This window comes from Pelobates fuscus, chromosome 3 (assembly GCF_036172605.1).
Source record: "Pelobates fuscus isolate aPelFus1 chromosome 3, aPelFus1.pri, whole genome shotgun sequence".
Taxonomy (NCBI): domain Eukaryota; kingdom Metazoa; phylum Chordata; class Amphibia; order Anura; family Pelobatidae; genus Pelobates; species Pelobates fuscus.
In genome coordinates, this window is record NC_086319.1 from 129,974,626 (window position 1) to 129,985,474 (window position 10,849).

Consider the following 10,849-nt stretch of genomic DNA (forward strand, 5'->3'; position numbering starts at 1 on the left):
GATGACCCCCACCGGCCCAAGGGGGGAGACGGGGCCAGATCCACAAGCTAGTGGGAGTCTGGTGTGACACAGTCGGGCAGGATAGCGGGGCAGCGGCCGTCCACCCCGCTCACCGCCTGAGTAGGCCTCATCCTATGCGGACGACATGGGTCTTTCTGAGGGACTAAAACAAGGATTGCAAGCCTCTCCTCAGATCCAGTGCCCCCTCATGCATCGGACCGCAGTCTCTGGTCTTCAAGAGGGTACCAGGTCAGCTTTTACTTGCTTAAAGTACTCCTGATTACGGGAGCTATTGTTACATGCGACTGTTCTGCATGGCGGTCAGGCCCCGCCCCCAACAGCTGTTTTGTTAATGCAACTCATCAGCATGAGTTTGGTTACTGGCTTGCTATTGAGTCTTGAAGTTACTTGCAAAGCACAAACCATGAAAGTTACGGTGGGAAAACAATTGAGATTGAAATAATGGGGGTTTATTTACATTACATGATCATACATTGCATAAGCCTGCCACAACGTCAATGTACCCCATCTTTGGCAGGTGGTACTCTAATTACTCTAGCCTAATGTCTGCTCTTATGAGATTAACCCACTTACTTGGGGAGAAAATTCCACATCTGGGGCTCTCTGCAGTACAAGGCTAAATAGGGTCCTGGGATGATGCACCTGTGACAGGGAGGGGTGCAAAACCCAGGAGTTAGCTAGACTCCCAAATATTATATATATATATATATATATATATATATATATATATATACACACATACACATACACATATACACACACACACACACACACACACACACATATTACACATATACATACATACACACACACACACACACACACACACAGTCACATCTTATTTTACTATGAAAATGTAAGTTAGTTAAAAGGATTTTACCCTAACATGTTATTTTAATGTATGTATGGTGTAAATTGCAATATAATAGGTGAAAATTAGGTTACACAGTTTCCATATCTGTGACAGGTATAAAAAACACAGCAGCCACAAGGCAAAATTAAATGAAACTCTAGTTTTAAACATGGATGAAAAAAGTTACACCATTTGTTAGCAAGTAAGTACAAGAGAGGACAAACTATTTTTGTCAAAAAAATACAGTGCTCTTTGCAACTCAATATTTAAATACACATTGTCATGGCAGCATTCTTGTAAAGAAAAATCATATTTCGATGTACAATCTCAGGCTTCCACCCAATAACTTAATTATTAAACATATCTGGGTTCATTTAGCCCATTTTGAGTATGAGTGCACTTTAAAAGGAAATTCATTTTTAATCTGCCGTAATTCTGCACAAAATTAAAAGCCACTAAACAAAAGATACTTGTGTGACTTATTTCAAAGTTATTTCCACTTTCATTTCCACGTTAATGACAAACCCATAACCCCTATTCTGCCTCTCCCTCCTTTAAATATTTGAAATTTAGCAACCATCCATACTTTTAACTGCATTTACAATCTGTTCACATCTCAGATTTGGACTCACTCGTTTTCTCTCAAAATCAGGTTTTATTCCACTGCTCATTTACTAAGATAATGGGACACTATACTCACCAGAAGAACAGCTTAATGTAGTTGATCTGGTGTGTGTATAGCATGTCCCTAAAGGCTTTTCAGAGAAAATGCTGTGTTTACATTACTGCCTAGTAACACCTCTGGTAGCAGTCACTCAGACGACCACTAGAGGTGCTTCCTGGGTCAGTGCTGCACAATGTGCAGTACTCACGCCCAGCGTCTCCATGCTCGGCATGGAAGCGCTGAGTGGTCCACATGAGATGTACTAATTCCATGCATCTCTAGGATGCACGATAGCCCCACAGTGCTTTTGTATTCCTAACACTATAGTGTTCCTTTAATTTTGAGCTTGAGTCTCACTGCTCATGTAGCCCAGGAAACAATTAAAGGAACACTAAATTGAAAATGTATCAGTTTAGTAGATATACTCCCACACGCATGGCAAATACACCAATCAGAGACTTCTCACTGAGAAGCCTCTTTGCTTAAGTGGTGAGTGTTCAGTTGTGCATTTTCTATGCTTCCTTTTTGAGGAAAGAACATAGCAAAGTGAGACAGAAATAGTTAAAGACAGAGAGATAAATAGAAAAAAATAATAGCAATTTCAAGTAAAAAATGTTCCCCCCAAGAAAAGGTTTTTAAAGCTTTTCATTTAAAGCAGCACTCTCCTTCCTCCAGCACCCCACTCAAAGTCACCAGTGATGGCTGCAGATATATTAGCCGGATCCTCCATAGACCTTAATGCTGAAGCGTCAGGAGCAGAAGAGGACCGTCTAGGAAATAAAATGGCAGCACCCACAGAGGACAGGTTCAGGTAAGTAAATCTCACCTTCTCCCCCCCTCCGGACACCGTACCACCAGTGGTGGGTGAAGTCCCCAGATGGTTACAGTGCCGCTTTAAAGATTAACAGAATGGTAAAGGAAAACATGAAGTGTAGAAATTAGCTCTATTTTTAGTAGCAAAATTGGAAACATTCAGACAAAAAAAACATGTATGTATAAATCAATAAAATTATATTTCGGAGTCCAAACCAATCGGTCTATTTTATGTACAATATACATTAATACAAAGCTGCAAGAGGAAACATCCATACACACAAACTAGTGTAGTTTCCTTAGGAAAACAAATTTGAATTTCAGCTTCCAGATGATTGAAAAAAGTCAGTTTACTCCTGGTGTTCATGCTCCTGGCCAGGTATAAGCCATCGAATACTTTCAGTCTGCATTGTTGCATATAATATGAAGACTGTCACATACAGCAATGAGAAGGCCAGCAGCCAGTCTATTCCTCCAAGTGGAACACTGGGCAAGGGGCCTTCATAATCTGCTTCTGTAAGTGCCACATCAGTTTTAGCCTGAATTCCTGGGGGGAGGAAGCAGATAGCCAATGAAACCACGTCATAGAAAGACTAATTGATATACAATCTAAATTATTAGTTTATTAAGCTCTGTTATGATTTAAAGTACATAAAATATAATACATACAGGACTTATTGGGCTTCACTTTCATTAACATTGAGTGGGCTAGGAGCACAACAGAATAATAAAATAGAAATAATGTTGGGCTTATTGAAAGAAATGCAATTTAAGTACACATAGTAATTATGTAGGAATTATGTGCTGCGCTATGACTATGTGGACAGTGAATATGCTATGAGTACCTGAAGTAGCACATTGCCTGTATCACAGCTACAATCCTTATATTAGGCACTTAATGTCTCGACCTGTGGCAACCATAAACTCTTGGAGATGACTGAAATAACATTTACATAGATCCGCATAGCTAAATGAACTAGTCATTCCAAATTCAATGTGTCTTGATTCTGGATGTGATACAAATGACATGACACTTCACAGTAAAATGCTCTGTGTACTTTGCACCTCTACCTTACATTTTAGTTATATTCAAAAGAACAGTACATCTATATTTTTATGTATTTTGTAATACCTTACACCATCTGACATACAATTAGGTGATTACAAAGGTAAGGTAACTTGGACTTATCTTGGACTTGTATGTTCTGTCTTTAAAGGGAAACTAAAGTGCCAGAAAAGCAAAGTTGTTTTCCTGGCACCATTGCACCCTATAGTGCCCACCCCCACGAGTTAAAAGACCCTTAAAATACACCTACCTTGTTCCAGCACCAATGTCCCTCGATGTTGGTTTGGAGTTTGCCTACACGCCCCCTCCACTCCACCCGCGCCGCCATCAGCTGATGGGGTAGAGCTAATGCACATGAGCGGCAATGACCACGCTTGCATTAGAAGAGCCCCACAAGAAAGCATCATACAATGCTTTCCTATGGGGTATTGGGAGATGCTGGATGTCCTCATGCATAGTGTGAGGACGTCCAGCATCAGTTAGGCAACCAAAAGTGGTAGACAGCAACTAGAGGTGGAGTTAACGCATACAAGTAAAAACTGCAATAATTACCAGTCCAGGGTTAAGGGACCTGGGAATATGCGCCCAGACCACTTCAATGAGATGAAGTGGTCTGGGTGCATATAGTGTCCTTTTAAGCATAAACAGGGGCTAAATCCATTTGCTCATGGGGAGAACCAAGCATCTATTGAAGCCAGTGTCTCCTCATAAGCTGTGGCCTAAATTAGTAGCAGACATCATTTGTGTAGTCACCGAGTATTCCACTTATGGAAAGGAGACCCACAGGTTCGAAAAAAAAAAAAAACCATACAAGTCTCCCTGAATGCTACTGGAGTTCGTTTGATCAAACTGGGCTTGGTCTTTAGCCCGGAGGACAAAATAGTTCTACTATAATGTCTGTCTTCTTACAACATCTACTAATAAAGTTATATAGCTATTTATGGAGATAGACAGATCAAAGAAAAGATCAGCAGATAAAAATAAAATTTCCCTTTCAATGAAGAAGTCCCATGAGCCTGGCTTTTTGGATGCTTTCTGCCCATACAAATGCAGGAATCCATGAAAAAAAAAAAGAAAATTGGTCAATTGGTTGCTTTTGAATTAAATTTGAAATTATGATAGCTGAAATGTAAACAAGTACTAATAACACAATCAACACTAGAATGAGTTACATGTTTTGTTTCAGTATTGAAAAAACATGTTTTATGTAATAAGAAAATATTCCATACCTGATTGGTTAAATATAAATGATTTTAGAGTCTCTAGAGTCCTTTCACTGTGATTAAATCTGGCCATAGGCTTGGCACCTTGAAACAATAGGATATTAGGAACTGCTACAGTACCAAATCGAGTAGACAGACTAATGAGAAGAAAAAAAAGAAAAAAATTACATAAATAAAAAACAAGAAATTATGATCACAGTAACACAACTTTTGCTAAAGAGGGCATAAGAATCACACGAGGAATATTTCACAAAATGTTATGCCACATAACATGTATTGCTTTACTTGTATAATTATGGATTGATTATTTTTTTTTTGCTAACCCTACCTATGATTAAAGGAGCACCATATAGCCTCTTCTGAATGTGTCTTCCCCCAGTTATGTGTCAAACTGTTTTTCAGCACCCACATCCAAGCCTATCTTTCACAGGACTATTAAGGCCGATGTTCCACTTCTGCACTGGCAATGTTCGTTTTGACAACATTTTGGCAACAAGGAATGTCAGTGAACACACTGAAAATCAATGCGGCTAAAAATGACACTACTAATAAATATCTGCATTAGCAATCTGAGGAGCAGTGTTGCAGGTGTGTAGGAGTGCCCTTGGTTTGTCTCAAACCATCGGAAAAGGATTTTATAAAGAATCAAGAGACTGTGCCCACTGCCTACTAGCATCATAACCACTACGATAGACTGCTGTATGGTAATGGTGCTAAAAGTGCCCTGTTTTATAAAACTCTACATATGAACTGTTAAAAAAACTAATTAATCTAGAATTACAAGGAGCCTGAGCAGCCAACCTATGTGCTTTGCCAGTATATAATTGTTCTGGAGTTTTACTTCAGAAAAGCAAATACCCACAAATCTTCACACACAAATAATAAAAATATATCAAGAATAATATGATCTCTGTCTCTTTATAATTCAGTTTAATAGAAAACATCTATTTATCAGCGTAATTGGTGACAACATTAACACTTCACACTCACTCGACACAGCATGTTCTGTTTCTTCGAAAGCAATGAGCCAGCTGCCACCATGTTAATGCAGCCTTTTATTGTCAGACGCGTAAGACAAGTGAAAATTGCAAATTGCCAGCACTGTCTTCTTGGTCATAAGATCAGTCCATAAGTTCCTGACCCTTGAAGTCCTGTACACTATTTAAGCTGCTGATTCTGCCAGACGACCATGTGTTCTATCCATTCCTGTATGACAATTTTTTTATGCTGGTCATGCAAGTTTTGACAACTAGTTCTGCCAATGCTTGTACAGACCCTGCCTGTATTGTTCACAGGTTTTCTCTAACTGGTCTCCAATGCTAAGTTTCTGCCTTTTTCTACTGGGCAGACTAGATGGGCCGAATGGTTCTTATCTGCCGTCACATTCTATGTTTCTATGTTTCTTTTGCAGACTAGAAATATAGCAAAGTAAATGTATCATTCATCTTGTTACTGCATATACGTACATGTATGCATTTCCAAAGTCTACCCAGAAGCTATATCATAGAATATTTTATTGTGAATAATAACAAGGGTTTTCCCTTACAACTTTAAAGGAACACTATAGTCACCTAAATTACTTTAGCTAAATAAAGCAGTTTTAGTGTATAGATCATTCCCCTGCAATTTCACTGCTCAATTCACTGTCATTTAGGAGTTAAATCACTTTGTTTCTGTATATGCAGCCCTAGCCACACCTCCCCTGGCTATGATTGACAGAGCCTGCATGAAAAAAACCTGGTTTCACTTTCAAACAGATGTAATTTACCTTAAATAGTTGTATCTCAATCTCTAAATTGAACTTTAATCACATACAGGAGGCTACTGCAGGGTCTAGCAAGCTATTAACATAGCAGGGGATAAGAAAATCTTAATTAAACAGAACTTGCAATAAAGAAAGCCTAAATAGGGCTCTCTTTACAGGAAATGTTTATGGAAGGCTGTACAAGTCACATGCAGGGAGGTGTGACTAGGGTTCATAAACAAAGGGATTTAACTCCTAAATGGCAGAGGATTGAGCAGTGAGGCTGCAGGGGCATGTTCTATACACCAAAACTGCTTCATTAAGCTAAAGTTGTTTAGGTGACTATAGTGTCCCTTTAATGACTTCCATACACAAACTTTCCCCCAAAACCCTACTCCTACCTTATTGCCATCCTATTTTTCTTCGTAATAGGAAAAAGTTTTTAAAGTTTTAAAATTCAGCTGTGTGCAGTGAACTTTAGGATACATTTATCAACCGAATGCTATAGAACAAAACAAAATAAGTTTGCCAAATATATTTTAGTAAATTCAGTGTTTAGTGAATAAACAGATAAACATACCTGCTGTGTTGTGTAGCATCAAGTGCCAAAAAATGTAGCATAGGAAAGGCTCTTGGTAGGGAATTAAAGTGCGGCGCCAGTCCTGCAGAAAAACGACACCAAGGGGTATAGAACAATACCAGGGTGCATTCTGTGCTATTAGGATTCAAAAACTCCATCAGGTCCTGTAAGATATGAAAACATCCAGTCGGCAGATGTTAAAAAGTTCATATTACATAAACCTCTTGCCAATCACATGGCCATCACCTTGATGTCACTTTTGCTGGACAGAGAAATATGAACTAGTTAAATAACCTGGACAAATCAGAGCACAGTTAAGTGGTCCCTATAAGAACTGGCAAAATGACATAGAAACATAGAATGTGACGGCAGTAAGAACCCATCGGCCCATCTAGTCTGCCCAATTTTCCAAAATATTTCATTAGTCCCTAGCCTTATCGTACGTCTAGGATAGCCTTATGCCTATGCGATATTTTTTTTTAAGAGAAGACATTCTAAACTAAACACAGAGTACAATAAGGGAAAAAAATTATAGTAATAGCAGCCGCGTAACTGCCATGTATAGTGTGGTGAAGGTAGCATAAACAAAGTGAATCCAAGTGCATGATATATAAATAGAGCAAAACTAGTTCATTAAGCTAAAAATTGTTTTGGTGCTTAAAGTTTCCTTTAGGGACCTCAAGGAAACTGTAATTACTGTGATAGTTTCCAGGTATACAACATAGACAAACAGTACAAATATGAGAAGTTTGCTATCTTAGCAAAAATAAGTTGTTCATGTGACATAACCTGAACACAGTACGTTTATTACCTCCAACAGATATTCTCTACCATCATATTTAAACCCTACACTCTACCTTACAATGCAACAAGATCAGATCTTGTATGTCACACTTTTAATAATAATTATCCCCACTTCTTCTAAATTTCTAACATATTATGTGTTGTATACACATAAAGGTTATGTTAGATTAGGCTTGGGTGGCTGTATTGCCAAGTCTACCAGTGTCTGCATTGTAGTTTGAAAACACACCCTCTGCATGCATACTGACACAACATTGTTTTCTTTGTCTCCCTTTCATTTATTTTGGGTTACTTACTGTCCAAGACATTGGCAGAAATTAACAAAAACTGTGTTTATTATCAAATGCAGCTATAGTCCCAGCTTAGCTGTTTTAGTCTAACATTTTCGGTTTGATCAACTTGCAATAATTTTCTGTTTAGGGAATAATCCTACAAACACCCTTGTTACCCACCCCTTAAATCTGTTTGCTTTTTTTCTCTTCTACAGAAAGAAAAGTAGGGACCCTTATTAGGAAAGGCAAAACAGAACAAAGGTATTGATCCAAGGCGAGATCTGACAGCCATTCCATGCTGGTTTCAATAATAATTTTTTCCTAGTTTGTTGCAAAATTACAAGTGCTTCAGACTGGGATGTTTGCCTTCTTTGGATCAACAGAAAAAAAAGTGGGAAAGGCAGAAGTTGATGAATGCATGCCTCTTTTCAACTATATAACTATGTAAAAGGATACCCAGTCATTGAAGTGGTCTGAGTGTCCATGTCCCCTTAACTTTGCAATGTAAAACACTGCAGTTTAAATTGCAGGGTTAAGACTGCCTCTAAATGCTGTCTTCCAGATTTTAACTCTGTAAAATGACGCTGGACGTCCAGCTTCTTGAAAATCCCTATACATTCATTGCTTTCCTGTGGTTTTCCTATAATGGCCAACTTGCTTTGCCAATTATGACAAGGGGTGATGTGCAGTGACAAGATACCATGAGTTGGAGGGCTCTCCATAATAACTTTGTAACTTCTTACATTTAGAATATCTTTGAAAAATTTTCCAAAACATTTTATATATTCTCAGATGATATCCTAAATACCGAGAGAATAATCAGATATATGTCAAACCTGTGAAACATTGAGTATCTGGAGTGTAAAATTCTCAAGCCCAGTAATGTTACGCTCCTCACATACAACTTTCAAAGGCTTGCTGCTGTCTGTGGTATTGGATTCATCTGTCTTTAATGTCTCTGCATCAGATTCAGCACTATGAACGCTTGCTTTATTATGAGTATCAGCAAAATCATGTGCCACATCTATCAGACTTTGATGGGTATTGCAATCTTTACTATCTATTGTTTTTTCACAAACTGCTTCTGAAACAAGTCTATCCTTCATCACTTTTGGTACCATGGAGAACAGTACAGAAGGATTAGTTAAAATGTCTGAACTCTGCATTGCATCTGCAATCTCCGCAGTCTTGTACTGAACAATTTCTGGGACATGAACATCTTCAGTATTTTTAGGCATTTGAGTATTTGGGTTCAGATGATTGATTGGTTTGTCATCCTTTTGTTGAATATCCTCAATATCTTGACCTGGATAAATTAAGACAATAAAAAAAATAAAAAGATTTAGAATCCAATATATACACTTTTTTATTTAAAACACAAATTAGTTGCTAGGTCAAATAAAATAATCTACCTATACATATGTTTTAGAAGAAGTCTTCTAACATACACATTTATAGTAAAATACTAAGACTTAACACAAAAGAAAATGCTTTTGATATATGACACCATATGAAACTACGCATATAACTTAATAGACCCTTCTTTCATTCATTTATTTTGGCCACATTCACCATGTTTTCCTAAAAAATATATCATTAAAATATTATGTTAAGGAATAAATGGAGATGGCTGCCTAGAAATGCATATATTGCAGGAGTTACACAATCAAAATGATCTGCCTTTGTTTATATTTAAATCTCCAGCACGAAAGCAAATCCATGTACCAAACAAGATCGTGAATAAATAGATTTGGCAAACCTACATTTACTATAGTTTGGCTTGAGCAATTATGAGAACTTTTGTTACATTTCATTTTTTGTTTGTACGAATTACTGAAAATGCACAATTTCAAATGAACAAACCATTGTTGTTTTACAAAATAAAAGATGGATGCGGTTCTCTATGTTTCTCATGTTAAATTGCTTTATAACACGCTATAGAGGCAACTGTCCTTGACAGAAGGTTATTGGTGCCTGAATTTAAGCACCTGTTAATCTATAAAGCTTCACCAAATACTTTACCATTACCCAAATAAAATGTTGATAAATGAAAAACTGAAGCAAGTACATTTTCTAACTGACTGCAGTGTTGTGGGTTCCCATTTATTTGATGAACTTGTGTTATTAACTGTTGTCGTTTCAACACCCCCTCTAAAACATATTGCCATCAGAACACTGTGGTACTTGTATACATTTACCAATCTCTTTAACAACATTCAAAGGCGTTTTATTACTGAAAAGCTCAGCTAGCCAGTGACCATTCTGCTGGCCTACAATAAACGATGTAAAAAGTGTTGACTAGCCTAACCTGCTGTGTTTTCTGTGCCTAAACCTGATGATGGTATATAGACAATATAAGATACTATGAGACGCTGTCTCCCTTATATTCTCCTCACCTTGAGCCAACAGACTTAAAAAGAGACAGAAGCCAGCACTTGATAACAAGAGACGATTACACCAATCCATCGTAGAACACACACATAGAACACAAACAGATCTACACTGTCTGTGCGTTCCAATATGTTCCGGATTACATTGATGACGCACTGCCGCTCTGTACGTAGGAAAACGAGTCGTGGAACGCACAGTGACTGAACAAGATAAGGGGTATTCCGGCCACTAGATGGCAGTGTGTACTGTAAACTACTTGTTGGACATATATAGAGTAAAAAAGGGATTACAGTTCCCCCCACCCTAATGCACTTCTTGATTCAATTTACAATTCGTTATTGTAAAAAAAAACTAGTGATTGGTAAATCAATATCTGCTTAGTCTGGGTGCTTGACTAATACATAGGGTTTGTTTTTTT

The 10,849-nt window shown here is 37.8% G+C and overlaps 1 protein-coding gene across 1 annotated transcript; it reads right to left on the reverse strand.

The window, feature by feature from the left end:
• Window positions 1-1,019: 1,019 nt before the first annotated feature.
• Window positions 1,020-10,545, reverse strand: TXNDC15 (thioredoxin domain containing 15). The gene is made up of 5 exons (XM_063445270.1): window positions 10,437-10,545; window positions 8,877-9,346; window positions 6,965-7,128; window positions 4,647-4,777; window positions 1,020-2,898 (listed from the first exon to the last, which is right to left on the reverse strand). The coding sequence occupies exons 1-5, from the start codon at window positions 10,504-10,506 to the stop codon at window positions 2,702-2,704; spliced, it is 1,032 nt and encodes a 343-aa protein (XP_063301340.1). The 5' UTR covers window positions 10,507-10,545; the 3' UTR covers window positions 1,020-2,701.
• Window positions 10,546-10,849: the final 304 nt, after the last annotated feature.

Bases quoted from the DNA above. Each gene is read 5' to 3' on its own strand.
- TXNDC15 (XM_063445270.1), bottom strand. From the start codon at position 10,506: ATGGATTGGTGTAATCGTCTCTTGTTATCAAGTGCTGGCTTCTGTCTC. The intron at 7,129-8,876 runs GTTTGACATATA...CATATCTTACAG, and splicing joins AGATACTCAATGTTTCACAG to GACCTGATGGAGTTTTTGAA. The intron at 2,899-4,646 runs GTATGGAATATT...TCCTCCCCCCAG, and splicing joins ATTTATATTTAACCAATCAG to GAATTCAGGCTAAAACTGAT.